Consider the following 23961-nt stretch of genomic DNA (forward strand, 5'->3'; position numbering starts at 1 on the left):
ATCACAGCCTCCCAAACTCTGGGTGTCCTGGGGCCTCTTTTCCAAGAGGGTGTCTTTCCTATCTAGCAGGTCTTTACAGGAACATCAGGGCTACTCGGCCAGCAGTTCCGCAGCTGGCAGCAAGGACGCGGCTTTCCTCTGGGCCTGGCTTTTGAATGTCTCCCCAGGGGAAGTGTGACTGGACACTGACCACAGGCCACTTTTAACGCTGACCACAGTGCAGTGCAGCCTGGACAGCCCATCATAGAATTCAGAGCCCTCAGGGCCCTCAGAACAGATAGTGGGGATGGGGAAGGGGGTGGGAGTGGCACTCTGACTCACCGCAGCTGTGGGCTGCTGGTAGGCCCCCAGCGAGGGCAGGCTCTGCGGCAGGACGGGCCCCTCACTCACAGGGGGGCTGCACACACACGGGGCCGGGGGCGGCGCTGCGTCGGCAAGGGAGCCAAGCACCACGCTCTGCTGGCTGCTCTGCGAGTCCGAGTACACGGTAGAGCCCTGGCCGCTGTCGAAGGTGCTGTCCGCTGGGGAGGACAAAAGCAGGACTTAGAGTGGACATCTCCAAATATCACATGAACGAACATTGGCTCATCTGCATAGTTTCTTCTGCAAAATAAAGGTTTGACTGTTTCTCCAGATCACATAAATAACCGGTGCATACTGTTTATACAATTGGCTGCTACAGAACTATACTTGGGACGCTGTCACTGTGCCTCACTCCAACACTGCCCATGTCTGGCCAGCATGATGCCAGGGCAGGTACATCGTGCCAACCCTCCCACAAGACAGGTACCCACAACCAGCCCGCCACGGCCTGGGGGGCAAGCACACAGTCCAGCTCTTAGGGGAACCAGGGGCTTGGGAGGCCAAAGGAATGTCCGAGGTAAGAAAAAGCTGATGTTTTCACTGTGTGGGACCGAGGTCACAGGACCAGATCTAACTTGGCTGGAAAATGGGGCCAAGGTGTCCGAACACCCACAGAGAGGCCTTGAGAGGGAAATGCACCCACCATTCCCCTGTGCAGTGGATGCAGTGGCAGGGGTGGCACCAAGCGCCCACGGCCTGAGATCCCCCAGAGGCCTCACATGGCTCAGGCTGGCCTGGCCCCCATCAAACCCAAACAGACCCACCCGCTAGCAGAGGCGCAGACAGGACCCCGGTGTGCCTGGAACCATCTTCACCTGTGGGGTCATGCCAGCCGAGGGGAAAACGAAACCCTGTCTGAAACGGTACTTTGGGTTTACTGCTTCCAGAAGCCAAAAGCTACAGAAACTTTAGAATTTACCACTTACAAACGCCACGCTATTTTTGCGAGAAGCTGCATTTCAGACTATTGTGTCCATTTATAATTTAAACAAAGGGGAAATCCCGTTGGCTTGGCGTTAAAATAACTTTTCCCAGGAATGGATACAACCTACTGTAACCTAGGAAGACATAAGAAATGCTGAGGTTTAATTGAGCAAAGCCTATCAGACAGGCAGCTCTGATTTTTAATGAGCTGAGTGGTCATAAAGTGCTCATTTCCACTTGGAGAGGGGAGGGGAAAGGAGGATGGGGAGGAAGGGGAGAACATGTATGGACCCGACAAGTCTCAAGTAGAGCGATTCTAACCATATGTGTAGCATTTTATTTATTAATTTTTTTTTTTTTTTTTTTTGAGACAAGATGTCACTGTCATCTGGACTGGACTGCAGTGGTGTGATCACGGCTCACTACAGCCTTGACCTCCCAGGCTCAAGCAATTCTCCTGCTTCAGCCTCCCAAGTAGTTAGAACTACAGGCATACACCACCACACCTGGCTAATTTTTCTATCTTTTGTAGAGATGGGGTTTTGCCACGTAGGCCAGACTGGTCTCAAACCCCTGGAATCAAGTGACCCACCCACCTTTGACTCCCAAAAGGAGCCACCATGCCCAGCCCACATTTTACATGTTTAAAGTGAATATGTGCTGAGCACAGTGGCTCACGCCTGTAATCCCAGCACTTTGGGAGGCCGAGGCAGGAGGATCATGAGGTCAGGGCTTTGAGACCAGCCTGCCTGGCTAACATAGTGAAACCCTGCCTCTAATAAAAATACAAAAAAAATCAGCTGGGCATGGTGGCACATACCTGTAGTCCCAGCTACTCGGGAGGTTGAGGCAGGAGAATCGCTTGAACCCAGGAGATGGCAGTTGCAGTGAGCCAAGATCCCACCACTGCACTCCAGCCTGGGTGACGGAGCGAGACTCCATCTCAAAAAAAAATTAAAAAATTTAAAAAATAAAAAATAAAGTGAATATGGGCCGGGCACGGTGGCTCATGCCTGTAATCCCAGCACTTTGGGAGGCTGAGGCAGCCAGATCACTTGAGGTCAGGAGTTCAAGACCAACCTGGCCAACAGGGCAAAACCCCATCTCTACTAAAAATATAAAAATTAGCCGGGCATGGTGGCACATGCCTGTAATCCCAGCTACTAGGGAGGCTGATGCAGGAGAGTCACTTGAACCTGGGAGGCAGAGGTTGCAGTGAGCTGAGATTGTGCCACTGCACTCCAGGCTGGGTGACAGAGCAAGACTCCATCTCAAAAAAAAAAAGAAAAAAAAAGTGAATGAGTTCATTACTTACACAATTAAACATTTTAGAAGACATTTTTGAAACTATTGGCAAATGTGCTACTACAGTCATCAGCTGCTTAAATGGAGTCACCAAGGAAGCCCCCGCTTGGTCAGGACACTTGATGGGCAGTTTAAGAAAACACAAGGGAAAACTGTAAAAACTGACATACTGTTGCATCTTCCAGTGCACTAATGTGTGTCTATGTGCCAATCTTGTTACACAGCCCAGGTTCTTCTTGGATTATGGGGTTCCTGCTCTTACCTGGCACACCCGAGAGCAAGGTGCAGAAGGCTATGTGGGGTGCTATCCATTATGAAACAGAAGGGGATAAGGGTGTACATGTGTGCACACATGTGGATGTGAGTGTGCAAGTGCATATTCACGTATGAGTGCAGACATGTGTGCATGTATGTGTGCATGTGAATGTGTTCACATTTGTGGAGGGTATTCACATGTATACATACATGTGCCCATGTGCATGCAGGGTGGGCATGCATGTGTACACACACGTGGGGCATGCATGTCTGTGTGCAGGTGTTCACGTGTGAGTGTCCACATGTATGTGCATATGTAGGTGTGCCTATGTATTTGTGTGTGTTCTGTGTGTGCCTGTGTGTGTTCTATGTGTGTGGTAGGCTATATGTTTTATTATTGTTTCGTATTATTATATTTGTATTAAGATACAAAATTTTATATTAAAAATTTGTAATTTTGTATTAAAAATACAAAATTAGCTGGGCGTGGTGGCTCACACCTGTAATCCCAACACTTTGGGAGGCTGAGGCGGGCAGATCACAAGGTCAGGAGATCGAGACCATCCTGGCTAACACAGTGAAACCCCGTCTCTACTAAAAATACAAAAAAATTAGCTGGGTGTAGTGCCGGGCGCCTGTAGTCCCAGCTACTTGGGAGGCTGAGGCAGGAGAATGGCGTGAACCTGGGAGGCAAAGCTTGCAATGAGCTGAGATCTGGCCACTGCACTCCAGCCTGGGCAAGAGAGCAAGACTCCGTCTCAAAAAAAAAAAAAAAAAAAAAGTGTTTTTGAGAAGCATGGCCATGGCCTCTGCACAAAACACACAGAATCCTTCTCAGTCAGTCTGGAAGTGGGCCTGTCTGCAGAGAGAATACCCACACCTGAACTGCAATCATCAGTCGGTCAATGTCTCCATCTGATTTTCCCACAGTGGACCAACCTGAATTAGACTATCTGACCACAAGCTAAACATATAGAAATATCCTCAAACTATGTCTCTTCAAAGTTCGAAAAAAGGAGATTTTTAAACTCCCATCCTAGAAATTGTTTAACCCACAATTATGATTTAAAAGTGTGTGTGTCGGCCGGGCGCGGTGGCTCACGCCTGTAATCCCAGCACTTTGGGAGGCCGAGACGGGCGGATCACGAGGTCAGGAGATCGAGACCATCCTGGCTAACACGGTGAAACCCCGTCTCTACTAAAAAATACAAAAAACTAGCCAGGCGAGGTGGCGGGCGCCTGTAGTCCCAGCTACTCGGGAGGCTGAGGCAGGAGAATGGCGTGAACCCGGGAGGCGGAGCTTGCAGTGAGCTGAGATCCGGCCACTGCACTCCAGCCTGGGCGACAGAGCGAGACTCCGTCTCAAAAAAAAAAAAAAAAAAAAAAGTGTGTGTGTCGTGCTGTGTCGGACATGAATTTTTTCTTACAAAAAGTCTGTACTCTTTAATTTTTTAGATGTATCAGAAAATGGAGCAATAATGTACCAATTTTATTCTCCAAAGCAAACCTACGCAGGTTTGAGTGACATAAATAGTAGGCGAACAGTCTCGACATGATGACTGCTTGTTTGAATTTAAATAGCCTACTTTCAAGAACTAGCCATTTCAATGATAAATGAAGGACGTGCATATTAAATAAATTAAACAGACTATTTCAGTCTTTGCACATGAATGATCTGAAATATTGGGCCGGGCAGGTCCCTTGGCTCTGTCATTCTATCCCATGTGTATTCACAGAATGAACAAAGCCATGTTCCTCAGTCCTCAGCTCACTGCTGAGTTCTTGGGATGTGGAAGGCACAGGCAGGAACTTTTCTGCCTGTATGTGCAGAAGATGCTAGGTTCTCCCTAAATGGTCTTAGATGAAGGCTGATCCAAAGTGATTCCTGCCAATTCATCAGTAACACCCTGCTGAAAATATACAAAAGGTCCTAAAGGTTTTGCCTTAGAAGGGAGATACTACTGGGAATGGCAGATCCCCATGGCAACACCACAAGCCAAGCCAGCAAGCAGCACACTCTGTTCCCAGGACAGATGTCCCACCAAGCAGCCGCAGCCGCCACCTCACCTGGCCTTCACATTCCCCCCAAGGGGCCAGAACTGTCATTCTCAGACGGGTTAAGGAACCTGCCCCCAGTCCACAGATCCATAGCAGAGAGTGGGACTGAACTGGCTGTACCAGACCCCGCTGGCTCAGGGCCCATCTGTCCCCATCTGTCCTGAGAACATGGACTTCTGTGAATCTTAATCTCCTTCTGGTTACAGACCACCGGGAAATGCTGAGAAAGCCCCAGTCCCTTCCCTGAAACGGGGCTCACCCATACCTAGAGTCCACACCTTGCATGGTGGGCCGGGGGGACCCGCCCCAAGCCGGTCACAGAATCAGGCCCTGCACATCCCAGTGCTTGGGTCTGCTGGCCCCACCACCCTGAAAGTTGCTCTCTTATGAAGTTCACGACATGCCCTGGCACCAAGGGTGCTGGCAGAAGGCAAGCCTGTCATGGGGCACAGGCACCCAGCCAGGACTCCTGGGAACCACCTACAGCGAAAGCAATCACCCACGCTACGTGAGGACAGCTCAGAGCTGCACCATGTCTCCTCCGAGGGGATGCTATGCTGACCCCCTTCCTCACAAAGCATTCCAATAAAGACAGAGGACTTCATTTTTCTTTGCCCAATAGCTGGTTTTTGCAGGCTAGGTGGGAGGGGTACCCATGGCCACCCCACCCCTGAGCACTCACAGGCCAGGGAGGTGGCGCTGGTCGGCAACGTAGGTGGCAGGAGGTGCTGGTCGGCCTCTGGCTCCTCGGGCTCTGGTGGCCCGGGCTGCCCAGTCTGTGCATGGTAGGTCACCTGGACCTGCAGGGGCACCGGCGGACCCCTGGTCTTGTCCGGGCTGCCCACATCCTGCTGCTCCTTGGGCTGCAGTGCAGGCCAGATCCTCTCCCGCCGCCACTGGATCAACGCCACACGGTCACGGATGGACTTGGCCACGATCTTGACGTCACTCTCGTGGAAGAATCCAGACTCAATCTGTAAAGGCAGTCATGTTGTCAGCATCGCAGGGGATCAGCCCACGCCGGCCCATACCCCTTACCTAAAGTGCTTTCCCATCATTGGTTCATCCACATAGGACACACTCGCCACCCCACTGCCACTGAGCGTAAAATCCGCAGGGCCAGCTCAGAGATGGCATGGCAGGGGTTTGCCAGGCAAGGCAAAGGAAGACCACCACCACGCAGGCCTGACTTGCCTCCCGCAGAGTCCACACCAAAAGCGAAGCAGAGCAGCCCCTGGACCGGACTTCAGGGCTCCCTGAGCTCCTGGCCACCCCCGGGCTGGTGGCGGACGGGAAGGAGCTCCTGCTTGTCTCCATGCTCAGAAGTGGTGACAAGGAGCTTTGGGGCTAGCATTTTCCTGAAATGTCTCTGAGTCTGGGGCTGCCCAAAGATGGGGAACGGGGCCACACCCGAGTTGTAGATGGAGGAAGGATGTGCGTTTTGTATTAGACCAGTAAGGTATGCACTGATGCCTGGCAAATTTTAAAACTGATTTACCAAGCAGAACCTTGAGGGCATTTGTAAAAGAGCCCCAAGGTCTCCAGGAAACATCATGAGCTCGCAGAGAATATTCGTGGAATAACTACCAAGCTCGCAGAGAATCTTCGCGGAATAACTACCTTCTTTCTTCTGATGAAAGAGATGGCTTTGGAAGGGGCCGCTCTTGCCAGGCTGCAGTTGTAGTGATCACAAACACATGAAAATACGGGAGAACAAAGATTCCAAATCCACCTGCGCTTCCCCTCCCTTCCTGAGCACCTCAGTTCTAAAGGCGCTAGGTCAGGCTGGACCAGCCAGGCCTCTGCAGTAGGGCGGAGGTGCCCATGCAGGAGGGCATCCTGGCTTCAGGGCAGTGTCAGGCGCAGAGGGAGTCACACTGTGGGGGAGGGGAGGTGGTGACAGCACCACTGGAGGCCGGCGACCCCGCAAAAGTGACCAAACAAGAAAATATATAGGAGTAGTGGACACCAGGCTCCTCAGGTGTGGAGAGGTAAACATTTTCAACAGGAACCTTTTTGCCGGGTGGGAATTGGAGCTGTTGGTGTGAAGCACACAACAGACGTGAATAAACACAGACAGACTGCACGGGCAGACTCACGACACCTTTGTGGTGTAAATGCACAGACACATGTGTACTTGTGAACTGAGTTCACCAGGAGGACCCATAGCAAGGAGCGCGTGGAGCTCAGCCAGGACAGGAACGCGGTGAGGCTCCACGAAGCGGCAGCTCCCGGCTCGGCAGGAGAAGGACAGGATGAGCTTGACAGTGAGGACGTGCTCAGAGTGACAGGGACGTGCAAAACAGCACGGGAGCCAGTGCCGAGGGCCTCCCGCTGGCAAATCTGGGGCATTTTGAGCATCAAAATGCACAGTAACACAATGACGGTTTGAAGGACATGTCCACAGACTCTGACATGCATTTTGCATATGGGGGTGGCAGGAGGGACAAGGTGTCACTGCTGGTATCAGGTGGGGGACGGCGGGTAAGTGTGGCCTCTCGACCTCCATCTCTCCCTCCCTCTGTTTCTCCTCTGTGGCTCCCTCACCCAGTCTCTTTCCCTCCCTTTCCTGTGGATCATCTGCTCTAGGGGAAGCCATGTCACAAATGACCCTATGCAGAGGCCCTCCTGGCAGAGAACTGAGTTCTGAGGCAGGGTCTGAGACTGCAGCCCTGGCCAACACCCGATCCCACCTCACTGGGGCCCTGAGCCCAGGCACCTGATCCCTGACCTCCAAGGCTGGGGCCAGGGCGTTTCCAGTGACTCGCTAGGCAGCAATGTGACAGCTCATCCGTGGAGCAGGACCCATTGAGTAAAACAGAAAACCGTGAGGCCACAGACAGGTAAAGAAATAAGCGGGAAGCTTGGTGACAAACAGATATTTCCAGTGCCCAGACGTTCTCCATGAGACACGTACAGTTGCGAAAGGTGAGAGGAGCTCCACTTAGAGAAGCCACAGGCGCCCTGCACCAAGCTCAGAGCCAGCATCTGCCTAACCGGCGGGTGAACCCGTGCACCCCTGGGAAACACATGCAAACTCAGCCCCTTCCACGAGATTCCTGTGGAGACGCAAGACCTGACTGTGACCCACCCACGAGGGACGCCTGAGCCCGTCCCTAGGGACAGGACATGGAAGTCAGGCACAGAAGGGGCCCAGAGGCCTCGTGATGGTGTCACTGGGACAACTGGGGACCTGAGTGGCCCGAGGATGGGAGGATGGGGCTGAGGATTGACGGTACTTCCGGATGCAAGACCGTGCCCTAGTTTCAGGAAGCAGACATGAAAGTATTCAGGGCTTCAGGGGAATCAGGTCAGCCACTTAGTCTCAAATGGTTCGTGGAAAATAAATGGTTCTTTGTAGTGTCCTTGCAATTTTTCAGTGTTTGTGATTATTCAAAAATCTTTGTTTCAAAAGACAATTTTTTTCCACAGAATGACGTTCCCTAACAAAAACAGCTGCAGTCAGTCTCCCCTGACTCAGAAGAGATATGAGTGGGGTGGGGGAGGGGGGTCAGTGAGGTGGGACAGAGAGTGACAGCTCAGTCAGTGGGACCCGCCCACACTCAGGGTCACCACTGGCCCCAAACCAGCCCCAAGGCCACTCAGCAGCAGGGCAGCCCAGCTGGGAAGGAGGAGAAACGAGGCACCAGGTTCTCTTCTGGCTCAGAGTCCAGAGCGGACTCTTTTCTAGGGAGCCCCAGAGAACGGGCTCCAACCCTAGGGGGTCTCACAGGGAGGCCGAAGCAGGTGTCCCTGTCACTGGCACCCAGGGGCAGGTATGCACAGCCTGCCAGACCTGTTTGGCCCAGGCCTCTGCTCCTAGTGAGCACGTGGGTGAGGCCATTCCTGAGGCTCCATGTAGCCTCAGGGTCATATCCAGGGCGTGGCCCCACCCTTGCCCACCTTGGCCCAGATACGTGACCAGAGGCTGCCGAGGCCACGTCCTCCTGCTGCCGTTACTATCTGCTGCTGGTGCCGCAGCCCGCAGCCCATTTTCCCTGGAGACTCTGTCTTCATCATCACCCCCAGCCTTCCTCTCTAAAGTGTTTCTTCTATTTTTTTCCCAAACAGGAAAACATTTAGCCATGGTGAGTGCCACACATGCACATCGCATTATCAGGAGAGTATGAAGGTGGAGGGAAGGGCTGGCTGGGAATCCCCTTGGGGGCCGACTCCCAGAGTCCCTTCCAGATCGAAGCTGGCCCAGGCCCCACAGAGCCCGCTATTTCCTCTGTCTCTCCCTGGGGAGCTCCATCTGGCCCCTTCCATCCGCCCAGTGGAACTCATTGAGAGGTGACTTCAGGGGGAAGAGAGCTCTGCCCCATCTGCATCCTCTCCCACCCTCAGGGTCCTTCCAGAAGGAAGTCTCACCTGGATTCCGGAACATCTCTAAGACCCAACACCTGCTAATCTCAGGGACTTTTGTTTGTTTGAGACAGGGTCTTGCTGTCATGCAGCGGCATATGGCTCACGCAAAGGCCTCCTAAGCTCAAGCAATCCTCCTGCCTCGGCCTCCCAAAGTGCTGGGAAGACAGGCGTGAGTGACTGCACCCAGCCTAATCTCAGATGTTAGGAACAAGAGCGGCCTCAGAGCCAGGTGCTAGTGTCTCTCTAGCCTCAGCAGATATACAGACATCAAGCTGTTTTCACTGCATCATGGCAAGGCCCCTCCAGTCTAGGGCCCATGGCAGGGCTGGTGTCAGGACCCCAGGGAGGCCAGTGACGGACTCTGGTGTCTGAAATGGGTGGGAAGGAGGAGTGTGAGGTTAGAACCTGGAAAGGCCCCATAGAGACCCAGTGTCGACCTGCCGGGGCACACAAGCTGTTTCCAGGGAGTGAGACCCAAGGTAGGCGCATGTAGCTTCCAACTGCTGTCAGGCAGCTCTTGAGGTGCTGCCTTCCCTGTTCTTAGCAGAGTGGGGCGGGTGCTGTTTATTGTTGTGCTTTAGCTGAGCACAGGTCGTGTCCCTTCTTCTTGGATGCTCTATTTCACAGGAGACGTGTCTCACCATGAAAAAAATGTAAAAGATGCAGAAGAGGGTGAAGATGCTGGGGCGAAGGGGCCTCTGCTGTGAACTGACACAGGAACACAGCCCCAGAGTTCAGCCAACTGCTGGGGTGGGGACTTGTGTGGTGACGGGTGCAAGAGGCTGTAGGTTAAAGGGACAGCTGCATCCTCAACGACCCTGCAGGAGGCAGGCGGGGCCGGGGAGGCCAAGTCTCCATGTGAATGAAAAGCAGGGAGGAGTCGGAGTCTTGTGAGTCTCCTCCTGCTCGCCTGTCTCGGGAACAGCTAGACAAGGCCCAGGGCAGGTTCTAGGCTTTGCCACCTTAGGACAGAACCCAAGACAGGCAAGGAGGCCATGAGGTCCGCTGGAGGCAGCAACACTGCTCCTATAGAATCCTGGGCCCCTCCCCAGGCTGCACCACCCATATTGGAATCAGCGCTGAGCCGGCTGTGATGTCCCCTCTGCCACTCAGCCATCGCTGCAGCACTTGGCCTCCTGACACGGCTCCCCAGTCCCTCGTACCCTGTCCCCCCAGCACTGACCAAGCATAAACACATTCGTGGAAGGAACAAGAGCGCCTCATTCTCCTGTCCTTCCTGAGCTGTCACCACATCAAAACCAGGTCATCCAAATGTCCTCCTATCCTTGCCATTGGCCCAGACCTCAGCACTGGGACAGAGGTAACTCCCTGCACGGCAGAGCCAGCACAGCTGCCCCAGGACCTTCCTCATCCTCACTTGTGCGTGAGACTCCCAGAGGTCATCCTCATCCTCCCTCGAGGCCACCTTCTGTCCTCTCAAAACCTCAGCCCTCCCACCAAGCGGCCAGCCAGGTGCCTCCAGAAAGATGTTCTTGGCCTGCAGCCACCATCTCAGTCCTTAGCTGGCAGGCTGTACACAGCCTGTGCAGCACCTCACTTAGCACTTGCTATTTGCATTGAATGTGTGAAGGGACAGCTGTATTACATCAGCAGAGAAATGGTGCACCTGAAGTCACAGGACAGATGTGCTGCTAATTATCTGAAAGTAATTCACAGCAAACTTGGAGCAATTCGATCTGAAAATGTACCTCTGTGCACCACACAGTCATCGAGAGCCATGAAAGATCCTCCAGGAAGCACAGAGCTCATCAACCCCGTTAGATCTGCTCATAGCAGAGGCTTCTGTGTCTGGGTCAGGGATGTGACCAGAGACAACCCAGATGAGAGTGGGCCGGGTGGGGACACAGGTGGCCACTTTGCAGCATCTGGGGTGATGGTGCAGCCAGCTTGCAGGAGCCCCACAGAGAAGCCAGCCTGGGCATCACCCCACAGTGGGATGCTGTAGCCATCCTCATTGTGCTATCACAGCCCAGGACATGGGCCACTGTGCAGGGGAAGGCAGAGCCCTGGCTGAGGCACTGGCAGCCTGAGGAGGCATCTCCTCCAATCCAAGTCCCAGGTGCTGAGGCCCTGCACTCAGGTCCACACCAGAAGCACCCCATCCTACAGCTGTGGAGAGGCTAGGAGCAGTAGGAAGCGTGCCAAGACCCCAGCAGGACCTTAGCTCATGTAGCCCAAAGCCCTCAGCCCCAGGAGCGGCCCCGTTCCACCTGCTTCCTTCCTCGGGGATCACAGTTGCAGGAAGTCCAGCCGAGAGACCGCTGCTCCCTGCACTGACCTCACGGCGTAGCCTATACCATGTGGCCCACTGAATCCCTCATGCACCACATACCAGGACCCCCACGGACAAGGAGCTGCCAGGAGGAGCAGAGTCTGTGACAAACATGTAGCTCACTGCACCCCAGCGTTCCTGGCTCTGAGGGCCCACGCACCTTCATGGCATCGCCAAGCCTCAGTTTCTGCACCTGACTGAGACCTTCGCAGGAACCTTCCAGAGCAGCCGCCCCTCCCACTTCTGTGCAACCCCCATCCAGGTATGATCCACTTCCCCTTACTGAGACCCAGCCCGGCCTGGAGAAGTGAAGCTTGGGAAGAATCATCAGCCTGGAACTGGTGACTGACGGACATTTTCAACACACGTCATATATTCAGGAAAAAGCTTATTTAAAAGACAGAAGAAAGGGCGAGCACCTCTGCGGTCAGGACACATGAGCCGAGGGCTCTCTGCCATGAGCACACTGGATTTATTTCTGCTCGGGTGTTCACTGAAAATACGCAACTTTCCTACCCTGCGATACGAACCGCCTTCTTCCCAGCCTCTCGTGCCCACTGGTCTTCCCCTCTGTGACTCTGTTTTCACCTGTTCCGGTACAGACATTCCTGTCCTTCGTATCAAGTTGTCTGACTTAATGTCAACATTTGTTCGTGTTTTGTAGCCAACAACAAAGACGTCTCCGTCTGTCTCTAGGCCCCGCGTGAGGGTTCTCAGGAGGCAGCGTTGGCCCGGGGGCCCTCCCAGGCCAGGCTCCCACCACTGTCCCTCTCTGGCGTCCACTGCCCAATGCCCAGCAAACACGCCCTATCTGCAGGGATGTGACCAAAGCCCGCTTGTCCAAGAACTTCTAACAGCCCCTGGCCCAGGGCAGCAGTGCCCCACAGAACATTCCAGGCCAGAAACGTCCTGCATTGCTCAAGACAAGAACCACTAACCACCCTTGGTACTGAGCACTTGAAATGTGGCCAGTGGGACTGAGAAAGTAGATTTTAAATTTTAATTAATTTATATTTTAATAGCACATGTGGGCAGTGGCGATTTTACTAGATGGCAGAGACCTGAGAATCAAGTCAGAATAATCTAGATCCATCCCACCTGCTGTGCCTGTCCCCACATCCCACACAATTCCCACTCCATCACTGACCCCCTGGCATCGTCAGCATGGCCTCTCCTCCTACCACTGCGTCTGGACCACTCCCACTCCCTTCTGCCTGTGCCTGTGGCTCTGTCTCTTCTGCCTCTCATTCCAGCCGGCTCAGTGCCCCCTCCACTGAGGCCCAGATGACGCCCCAGCACAAAGGGGCACTTCTGCTGCCCGGCCCAACCACTCCTCATCCACAGAGCTGAAGATGATGGGAGGAGAAGGAGGAAGAGAAGAGGCGGAAAGGTACCCCCCACCCGCCCTTCTAGGTAGAAAAGTCCCAGATCCCAGAAACCCAATACAACAGTGCCCCAAACAAAAGGAAAGGCAAAGATCCCAAACGCAAAGCCACCACATTGGCACAAAGTCAGCAAGAGTCCGGCAAAGCAAGCGAGGCCTTTCTGACAAGTCAGAGGTCCTGGGTTGCTCTCTGCACACCCACCCTGACTTCCTGCACTGCACTGGCTCGGAGCTGCTAATCCCCGGGATGCTGTGCCCTTGAGCGGATTCCCACTTAGGCCACCCCTGTGCAGACCCTAGGCAGACGTGACCGGGCTGTGAGACCTCAGCTGCCCACACCTGCCTGGATGGCACCGCCGCACCCGCCGGCCTCGCAGTCCCCTCCGGAGAGAGCCCCCTCAGCCCACTTTTGTTCTCATCCTTGGAAGCCACGAGCTGCGAACACCTGCATCCGCCACACCCCACCTGAGTCCCGCTTACCATCTCTTGGGCCACCTCATCCGGCGTCTCCTTCTCCAGGTCGAAGGTGAACTCTATGGCCCCATTGTCCTTGGGCTTTCCCTTCAGTTTCTTGGGGTCTTCCACCCAGAGCCTCAGGGCAATGGTGGACTTCCTGCCGTGGTCCTCCTCCGCGAGCTCCACCCTCACGCCCGTGTCCTCTGCGAAGAAGGCGTGGCTCAGCAGGTCTTTGATCTCGTACCTGGAGGGAGAGCAGCTGACAGGCGGGGGCACGGGTGCCAGGGCCTCCATGCCCAGGGTCCTGTGGCCACGCACACCACGGCAAGGACAGGCACACCTGCAGGTGCCTGAGGCCAGGCCTCACGTCTCAGCACTCCCAGGGGTGAAGCAAAGATTTCAGTGAATCTGGTCTTACTATTAACACATAGTGTTTTAAGACTTCCTTTATTCCCCGTCATTATTAATAAAAAAACAAAAAAACATGCTCACAAAAGATTCAATGACACAAAAGAGGATTTGGAAAAACAGGAGTCCTCCCATTATGCAAATACAGCCCCTGTGGATGTTCTAGCCAGTTTTCGATGGCCAGAAGACACAACGGAAACATTTTAGTGTTAGTCCTGGGTAGGTCTAAAATGGACACAGAGGCAGAGTCCCCACACACTGAGCTCCCTGTGCCCAGTGCCATGAAGAAGTGACCTTTTCAAGGGGGCTTCCTTCAGGACACTGGCCAGTTGACAGAGAGCAGGGCAGAGGGCGAGCCGCAGGAGAGGACCTGCAGAACCGGGGGCCCAGCCAGACCCAGCCTCGAAGGCTCTATGCGGGATCCAGGAGGGCGAGCCATAGGCTGTTGCCATTGTGACCACTTCGGGGCTCTGCAGGCCTTGGCCACCCAAAGAAGCCTCCCTAACCACTAACCTAACCCCCTTTACCCTGTAAATGGAACCACACAGCACACACTCTGGGTCCTGGCTTCCTCTGTGTGTGCTCCAGAGTCACCTGCGTGGTTCCGAGTATCCAGAATCCATCTCTGCTTACTGCTGAGGGGTGTCACATCAGATGGTGGGTGTACTCCAGTGTGAGGGGGAGGGAAGGCTGAGGAAGCACCCCCAGTCTTCCGCCTGACCGGCTGGGAAGGACAGACCCTGCTTGGAGGTGGGGAGCCGGCTTTGTGGAGCGGTTCCAGGCCTGCTGTTTTTGAGACGGGTCAACCAACCAGGTCCACGAAATACACGTCAGGGCTCCAAAGGGAGGCCCGCATCTAGAGCCGCTGGCATGGGAGTCATGCAGGGAGCAGCAGACGGGCTGGGGAAGCCCCGGGCGCTCAGACACTACAGGCCGGGTCCTGGAGGAGCAGCCAGCCAAGGACAGGACTGTCCCCAAAGCCAAGGAGGGGGCTGTCCCCAAAGTCAAGGAGCGGGTTCCCAGATGACAGACAAGGACGTGAGGCCTGGACTCCTGGCCTGGCGTCGCCCACACGCACTCAGGACCGACGTGCCCACCAGCCCCTGCTGATGTGCCCCAGACACCCTGGCCTGAACCTGTCTGTCCTGAAGTCTTCTCATCAAGAACACAGTTCTCAATGCCAGCTGGAATGAGTTCAGCTGGAGATGGACCCCAGAACCCAGCCCTTCAGGGGAACTCACCTTTCCTCCTTGTTTTTGCAGATACACTCCCCAATAATCTCCTTGATTTCGGGATCGTGCACTTTCTCAAAGCTGGCCGGCTTGATACCCTGACAGGGAGAGAGCAGAGTTACCTGACCCGACCGGCCGCGGAAGGCGAGGTCTCCACCACGGTGGGAGGAACTCCTACTTCCAGTCACGGCAGGACATGGGCATCGGACTAACCTGCACAAACCACTAGAAAACTGGGCAAAGTATGCGAAAGAGATGACAGGGCGGCGCCAAATGTGGGCTCTGGGAGAAGCGGACACAATCCCCCATGGCCCCAGCTCACTGCCCAGAGCAGTTCCCAAACAAGGCACCATAACCCAGCAGAGCCCTGTGGCCCCCTGAGTTGAGGGGTGGAGCTGAGTTCAGGGAGGCTGAGGAGGCCACAGGCAGAATTCCAGAAAGAAGAGAGCATACAGCAAAAAAAAAAGAGCCCAAAGTATCTGCACCTGGGTCCCCTCCAGCCTTTGCTGAGGACCAGAACACAAAACCACATGTATATAGTCAACGCCATAGGGTCGGGCAAAGAACCACAGGGAGCTGCAGGCAGGGCAGTTTGCAGAGTTCACACAGGTCAGGATGTGTACAATGTACAGCATCCAATAAAAAATTACTAGAAATGCTGAGATGCAAGAAAACGTGGCCCACGAGCCTGCGGAAAAGCCGGCCAACAGAAAGAGACCTGCAAATGAGAGGGGCTGCAACGGGGAGGTAAAAACTCTTCACAGATACACACAAGTAGTAAAGGAAAATGAACATACAAAAATGAGAGATAAAAACAGAACCAGGCCGGGTGCGGTGGCTCAAGCCTGTAATCCCAGCACTTTGGGAGGCCGAGACGGGCGGATCACGAGGTCAGGAGATCGAGATCATCCTGGCTAACACGGTGAAACCCCTTCTCTACTAAAAATACAAAAAACTAGCCGGGCGAGGTGGCGGCACCTGTAGTCCCAGCTACTCGGGAGGCTGAAGCAGGAGAATGGCGTAAACCCGGGAGGCAGAGCTTGCAGTGAGCTGAGATCTGGCCACTGCACTCTAGCCTGGGCGACAGAGCAAGACTCCGTCTAAAAAAAGAAAAAAAACAGAACCAAATAGAACTCAAGATGAAAAGTACATCTGAATCGAACACTTCACCGCAGCAGACTGACAGCAGATTACACACTGCAGAAAAAAGACGAGTGAACCTGAAGATGTGGTGCAGCAGAGAAAAATGGTCACTAAGGCTCTATTCCGTTCATTTCAAAATCTGGAATGCTACCAAGGTCACACAGGCACATGACATCCATAAAACTGGAATCCCAAAAAGGATAAGGGAACATAAAAACATAACGGCTGAAAAATTCACAACTTTGATGGAAACTCTATGCCCATAGATGAAGCAAGATAAAGCAGAGCAGGGAATAAATTGGAGAATTCTGTGAAACCACTGCAATTCCCTTCCAAGGTCTCCCCTCCCCACTGCTTGAAGCCGGGAGCCTGGTCTCCTACCATTTAGAACCTTTTGGGTCACTCTATGTCTGTCAAAGCCACCATCACCCCAGCCACAACACACTGCACACCTCCACCTAAGCTGCAGAATTCGATACTGGGGTTAACACCTCAAATGCAGCAGTCAGTCTCTGGAAAGGTGTTGATCAGAGCTTCACCGAGCCTCCCAAGTAGGGCCATGAGGGCCCCTGTGCCAGGAGGCTGGCAGAGGCAGCGCCATGACGCGGAGGATGGGACGCCTCCCACAGAGCCAGGCCTTTCTAACCACGCCTGGGCTTCCTCCCTACACCTCCTCCTTGAGTGTGCAGAAGTACTATTTGTGGTCACTGCTGCTGGGAAAGGGCCAGGCCATGCGGCTTTGTTGCAGGGGGGTGCAGGTGGCAGCCTGAGGGACGGTGGCTCCTCGCCCAGCCGATGGCTGTACATGAAGGGAGCAGAGGGCAAGCCCTGCAACCGGACTCAAACCTCAGAAGCAGCAGGGCGGGGCCAGGTGCCGCTTGCAATCTGCTAGGTTGTTTTGTGTTGGAAGCGGAGTGAGACGGTGTATGAGCAACTAATTTTTAAAAATTTTAAACACAATGGAGGGTACCAACTATCACATTCTTCTTCCTTCAACATGATTCAGCCTTCAAAAGCTTCACCTGACTCTTAATATACAGAATATAAAGCATAAATGTTCCCAAGGTCAGGGAGGACGGTGGGGGCACGACCACCTGCCGAGGCTGCTGGAGCCCCCAGCCTGGGGCAGACACAGGAGTGAAGAACCTAAGGGCTCTGCCCAGTAGTGTACACCCACAGGGTCAAGGAGCACCACCAGCCCCTTGGGATGGCTTCCGGACAGACCACCATCCACCCTCCACAGTGAACCCAGGGGCCCTCCCATCCCACACCAGCACCCCAAGTCCTGGCAAATGGAGCTCTTGATCTCTGGAGCGCCCCAGACCATCCCTGCTGCAGACCATCCCTGCCTCCCTGGAGGGCCGCTGCACACAGCCCGCAGGTCCCTACTCCTTCCAGCACCCATGGAAAACTGTGCACCTGTCTGTGAAGTTTCTGACCCAGGCCCACAAGTGAGCCAAGAACTCTGTCTGCCCTCCCACGTCCTCAAGAGCACACAGGAGGGGCTCAGAACAACCAAGCGACTGATGATTTACAACAACCAAGGGACAGAAATGGAAGTAATCTGCAAGGAGGGCTCAGGAAGGAGGGATGGGTCAGGGTGAGGCTGCACAGCTGCTGAGGACCACAGCCCCTGGTGCACCGGCAGAAGCAGCCACAGTGCCGCAGAGCAGCACTAAGGGGCAGCGCGGCCCCATCCGGTCAGGTGGCATGTGGAGACAGCAGGGACTGCAGGGATCAGGGCAGCCTGGGCCCTCAGCGTGGACACCACATGTCAGGGACAGCTCTGCAGGCCCCTGGGCTTCACGACAAGACGCACGGTGCAGAAAACAGGCACAGAAAGCCTCGGCCTGGCCATTCCATTTCCAGATGTTCTGTTTGCATTCCCCCCACCCAGCGGGGCCACCACAGAGGGAGGACAAGACAGATCTGTTTATGCAGCTGAAGCCATCCGATTAAAGAAAAAAAACCACAGCGGCAGCAAAACAGGGATTAATGTTCCCAGCTGCCCGGTGCTAACGACTGCCTAGAGACACACTTGGTGTAGGGGTGACTGGTTTAGCTGAAAAAGAAATCAAACCATTGTTTCAAAATAAGATAGGAAAGCAGGCAGCCTTGGGCAGCCCAGAGTGTGAGCACTGGGGATGGGTGGCCTGGGCACGCCTCCGGGCAGGGGGCTATGGTGAAGCTCCAGCCTCTCTGATCCTCAGTCTCCCCACCGTCCCTGCTGTGAGAGCAACAGCCTCCATGGCTAAGCACTGCCCACAGCGCCCCATGCACCACCATCACTTCAGGTAGGAGACCTTGAGTAACCAACCCCCTACTAAGCCTCCGTTTCCCCCTCTGTAAAATGGCCAATCTCCTTCTTTACCCAGCTGCCAGGAGGGCTTCACAGAGGCACATGGAGCCCAGCCCAGGGCACGGCCCAAGGCCTCCATGTCCTTATTAATTAACCAAGGGGCCAGGTGGACTCACACAGGTGACCTTGCGGTAGATCTGGGCCGCGTTCTGGCACTCCGAGTAGGGGTACTCCGAGGTGGCCATCTCCAGCATGCACATCCCAAAGGCATAGACGTCCACGGACTCATCGTAGTGTTCCTCGTACATCTCGGGCGCCATGAACTCGGGAGTACCTGTGCCCAGGAGCAACAGACACAGTGGTCAGCTGGCCACGGGCCCAGGAAGAGCTGGAGCCAGTGTCCTGGGAGCTTTGGCTGCCCAGAGCCCCATGTCCCCTCCACATCCCATGGCACACTCAGAACACCTGGACCCCAGGGCCAGCCCTGCCCCTCACTTGGGACACAGGTGTGCTTTACAGACAGAGGGGTTCCAAAAGTTCCACCTGGAACCACAGGAGTCCAGAGTTAGAAATCAGGTGGCCGGGCGCGGTGGCTCAAGCCTGTAATCCCAGCACTTTGGGAGGCCGAGACGGGCGGATCACGAGGTCAGGAGATCGAGACCATCCTGGGTAACACAGTGAAACCCCATCTCTACTAAAAATACAAAAACTTAGCCGGGCGAGGTGGCGGGCGCCTGTAGTCCCAGCTACTCGGGAGGCTGAGGCAGGAGAATGGCGTGAACCCGGGAGGCGGAGCTTGCAGTGAGCTGAGATCCGGCCACTGCACTCCAGCCTGGGTGACAGAGCGAGACTCCGTCTCAAAAAAAAAAAAAAAAAAAAGAAATCAGGTGACAGAGCCATCCCCTGCTCATAAGCTGGGAGGCTACGACTTCCCAGGGGACGGGGTCCGAGCCTGGAAGGAGGCAAACCCCTGAGCACGCCCTCGCCTGTGGACACTGTGATCCTGCCACAGGCTCGGCTGCAGCCACGTTCAGATGCTCTGGAGCACAAAGAACTTGGGTTACTACAGAGCTACCTAAAGCCGCAAAACCCCTAAATGTCCCAACGCGGGGAAAGGCTGGGTACACTCAGCCCATCCCACAACAGTGTCACGCAGCACGTACAACAATCAGCAACACCGAAGACAGCGCCCCTGAATGGGGGTGGGGTAGAAAATGGTGCCCACTGACAGAACCACAGAGTTGCTAAGAAGGGAACTGCACGTAGCTCTTAAACACAAGAGGTGCACAAACAGTGTCTTGACTGAAGTTTTAAGGACGTGGCGAAGTTACCATAGGCTGAGCAAAATGATCATGAGGCTAGACGTGCCGGCTGGTCTCACCTGTGCAAAACCAAACTCCCAGGGCAAGATGACGTCTGCGGGCGCGAGCGCTGATTTTTCTTTTACTTATATTGGTCTGGGGTTTCTCTATTCTCTATAATAAGCTTTTGCGTTCATAACACAGCAACTGGAAAGGCCTTTTTATTAACATAAGTCCGGGTGCGTGTCTGTCACGCTGAATGCAAGGAAAGGCGACTAAAGACTTCAGTACGGATGTTTTTAATGTCTGGATATTTGTTGACTTTGGAAGGTCTTCAAAATGTTCTAGTTTCTTTTTAAAAGCTCATGCTAACTAATTAGTGCGTTTTAAAAGCACATGTTTTGTTTACCCGTCATTTCAATTTAAAATGTGTTACTTTTTGTTTTTTTTTTGAGACGGAATCTCGCTCTGTCCCCCAGGTTGGAATGGAAGGGCGCGATCTTGGCTCACTGCATCCTCCACCCACCAGGTTCAAGCAATTCTCCTGCTTCAGCCTCCAAGTAGCTGGGACTACAGGCGTCTGCCACCATGCCCAGTTAATTTTTTTGTATTTTAGTAGAGATGAGGTTTTACCATGTTGGCCAGGCTGTTCTCGAACTCCCGACATCAAACGATCTGCCTGCCTCGGCCTCCCAAAGTGCCCAAAGTGCTGGGATTACAGGTGTGAGCCACCATGCCTGGCCACTCTTTTTTAAAGTTAACGTTTTAGATAAAAATTGGGACCAGAATATTGTTTAGATTTCAGTCTACGCACACAGAACTCTGGAAGAACCCATGAGAAACAACAGGAGCTGAGTGGAGGGACCTGGTGCTGGGAACTTTTATCCTTTTGGGTTTTTCAACCACATGATTATACTGAAAATTTGCTGCACTAGACTTTTTTTTTGAGACAGGATCGTGCTCTGTTGCCCAGGCTCGAGTGCAGTGGCATGAACACAGCTCACTGCAACCCTAACCTCCTAGTCTCAAGCAATCGTCCCACCTCAGCCTCCCAAGTAGCTAGGACCACAGGTGTTCACCACGCTGGGCTAATTTCTTTCTTTATCTTTTTTTCCTTTCTTTCTTTGTCTTTCCCTCTCTTTCTCTCTCTCTTTCCTTCCTTCCCCTTTCCTTCTTTTTCTCTCTCTCTCTCTCTTTTTTTTTTTTTTTTTTTTGTAGAGACAGGGGTCTCACTGTGTTGCCTAGGCTAGCCTCCAACTCCTGAGCTTAAGCAATTCTGCTTCAGTCTCTTAAAGTGCTAGGATTACAGTCATAAGCTACTGTGCCAAGCCCTGTACTGATAATTTCTAAGTTAATATTTTTAAGTTTCTTTCCTTTCCTAAGCTTCTCACTAAATAGCAGCCCTGTTGGAGCAGGAAGCAAAAATGCCACAAAAGGAAGTGGCCTGAGCTGTGGCTGGGAGCCTGGCCTGACCACAACGTGAACACCTGCTCCCTGTCCTCTCCCACTCTCTTGATGTGTCCAGGGGTCCCCTGGCAGCCACCTGGAGGGATTCACTGCCTGCTGCATGGGCCTGGACCTGCCACAGCCACCAAGGAGGCCCTCCTAATGGCAGCGGGCACACAGGGAGACGTGACGGCTGACTCAGGGGAAAGCCCCAAGCCACAGATGGGAAGCACTCACTCCCCAGGGCCACCTCGGTTGTCCACAATGACACCCACGCTACCTCAGCCCTGTGACTGCAGAGAGGGACTTCTACAAAGCTCCTTCCTGCTAGGAGGGTATGACGGGGAGCCCCACAGCCACATCCTAGGCCCTCAGCCCGGCCATATCTGCATGCACGAAAAAGCTTCAAGGGAGCCCCAACCCCAGGGCTGCTGGGCAGGAAGCCAGGAGCTGAGCCAGCCACTCTCTGGCACCTGCAAGGACCCCAATGGCCTGGCTGCCAGCACAATACTGGGGGGTCTAACAGAGGTGACAGTGTCCCTGGGCTCCAGCTCTTCTGAGACCCTCAGGAACCGAGGATGCTACTCTGTAGGAACTAATCCAAGGCCCCAGACAACCTGGCTCTGAGGGGTGGATCACAGATATAGGGGCAGCTCTGAGTGGGGGCACAGGGACCCCCTCATGAAGCCCACTCTTGCACATGCTCAGACGCTGGTGCTCAGACACTGATGCACTCAGACTCTTTTTATCTTTCCCTCAAACTGCAGTCACTTAAATCTGAATTCTAAAAATGGGCGTGTATGTGTGTGTCCAGTGGACAGTCTCACCCACTGCCCCCCACTCCGTGGACAGCCATCAGCTGCAGAGCCACCCAATGGGGCACCCCTGCCCGCAGCCCCCTCTGCACATTCATCTGCACCTGAAGTCCCTGCAAACAACTGTGCAAAAGTCAGGATGTCAGGGCTCTGTCTCCCTCAGCCAGGCCAGGGCCTGCCTGTGCCGACTGGCAGTGTAGGCCCCACACAGCCCCCTCCCCAGACCCCTCCTGCCGCAGGCAGATAAGGGCTCTGGCAGAATGGCCCTTCTTCTTTTCAAGGAGAAGCGGCTGTGGCTCAGCCCTCTGTGGTTACTAGGCAGTCTCAGTTCCTGGAGGGTGGGGTCCCTGCTTCTGGCTAGATAAGAGGAGGGAGGGACCCACTCCAGCCTCATGCCAAAATCACCTTGTATCCCCTGAAAACCACCCTGCATTAGGATTTGCTTGTTTCCAGATCTGTAACGAAAGACCAATGACTTTCTTTAGGGAAATCAAAAGATTCCTTAGCCCTAACTATCTTCACCATTTCTATTAAAACCAAACCAACACAGACGGCCCTCATCCTTCCTCTCACCAGACAGGCAGAACCCACCTCCCGGGCTCTCAGGGGGGCAGGTGAGCAGGCAGCACCTGTTGGCAGCAACAGCTCCACTGCCTGGAGCCCCCCCGAGTGCTGCTTAGAGGGTCTGGATAAAGTGCCACAGCCACTCAACAGCCCAACCCCTCCCATCATCCAGGGCAGCCGGTGGCTCTTTCTACAGTAACCACCCTTGGTTCACTTTGGCCCCTCCTCAGTTCATTCACCACTGGATCTGCTTCCATCATCACCTCCTCCAGGAAGCCCTCCCAGGTGGGCAGGGCACCTCCGAGGCACACAAGACCCTGCTCATTCACATGGCTAGGCCCAAGGGTCATGGTCGGGGCCCTCACAATGAGAATGACATCGGGCACAGGGACCCCGTCTCCCTCAATCTATCCAGGTCCCTCCCAGAGCAGCCCTGGGAAGCCGGTGGCTGACCCTGGTCCCTCGCACAGGCCACATGTAAAGTGCAAACCAAATGCCTACTTGCTCTCCTCTCCTATCTGCAAGAGGAGACCTTGAGAGCCTCAGCTGAAAGGGGCCCACAGCACCAACTGCCCCAAGGGCATTCATTGGTGAGCAGGGAGGGCCCTCCTCCTGAGAAGACAGGGGCCTATGGCCTGAGGCTGTCCTTCCAACAGGACCATGCATCCCAGAAGGACACAGACCCCAGGAGGGTTGGACCCCTTTACCACCAGGGCCAGCACTTGTGGGTTGCCAAAGCCAACACCATTCACAGGCCAGGGGAGCCCTACTAACAGGCCTGGGGGGCTCCTATAAATAGACCTGGGGCTCCCATTCATAGGAGCTGGGGGACACCTAGGTAATAGGGCCTAAGGGGAACCCCCGAACTGGCCACAGTCCCCCACTTCCACCCCCGCCAGCTGCTGGCCCCTTGCTGAAGATTGGCCTTACTGCCCAGAGCCCCGGGGTGTCACATCAACACAGCCCCATTCTCTAGGAGCCTGAGCAGCTGAGGACACCCCTGGTTGCAGCCTCTCTAACCAAAGCTTCCTGGACTCCAGCCGAGCAAAAGCTGGGGTGACGAGGGACAGCCCACAGAGCCGGGCAACCATGCGGGTCACAAGGTCTCCACACTGTGCCTGCTGGAAACACCTGGCCTTCATCTCAACCCGATCCAGCAACTCAAAACCTCATCTCCAAGAGGGCAAAGAGCCACCCAGTCGGAGGAAGCCGAGGGGCTCTGGCAGGGCGGCCGCTTCACAGTGGGCTGTGCTTCTTCCTCCAGGAGTGTTGACTCCTGAGTGGGAGATCCCAAGCCTCCCTCCTGCCACCCGACTGCACCCGGGGTTTGAGACCTGGGTTCCTACC

At 54.5% G+C, this 23961-nt stretch overlaps 1 protein-coding gene across 14 annotated transcripts in view; it reads right to left on the minus strand.

The window, feature by feature from the left end:
* Nucleotides 1–23961, minus strand: part of LOC105498871 (WNK lysine deficient protein kinase 2) — a 142166-nt gene that overhangs the window by 67574 nt on the left and 50631 nt on the right. For all 14 annotated transcript variants that reach the window (XM_071077540.1, XM_071077539.1, XM_024786742.2 and 11 more), the window contains exons 5-9: nucleotides 18665–18822; nucleotides 15056–15144; nucleotides 13431–13650; nucleotides 5588–5879; nucleotides 322–521 (exon numbers count right to left, since the gene is read on the minus strand). In XM_071077540.1, coding sequence (XP_070933641.1) covers nucleotides 322–521; nucleotides 5588–5879; nucleotides 13431–13650; nucleotides 15056–15144; nucleotides 18665–18822 — 959 coding nt within the window. The remainder of the gene's footprint in view (nucleotides 1–321; nucleotides 522–5587; nucleotides 5880–13430; nucleotides 13651–15055; nucleotides 15145–18664; nucleotides 18823–23961) is intronic.

The sequence above is a fragment of the Macaca nemestrina genome, chromosome 14 (assembly GCF_043159975.1).
Source record: "Macaca nemestrina isolate mMacNem1 chromosome 14, mMacNem.hap1, whole genome shotgun sequence".
NCBI lineage: Eukaryota > Metazoa > Chordata > Mammalia > Primates > Cercopithecidae > Macaca > Macaca nemestrina.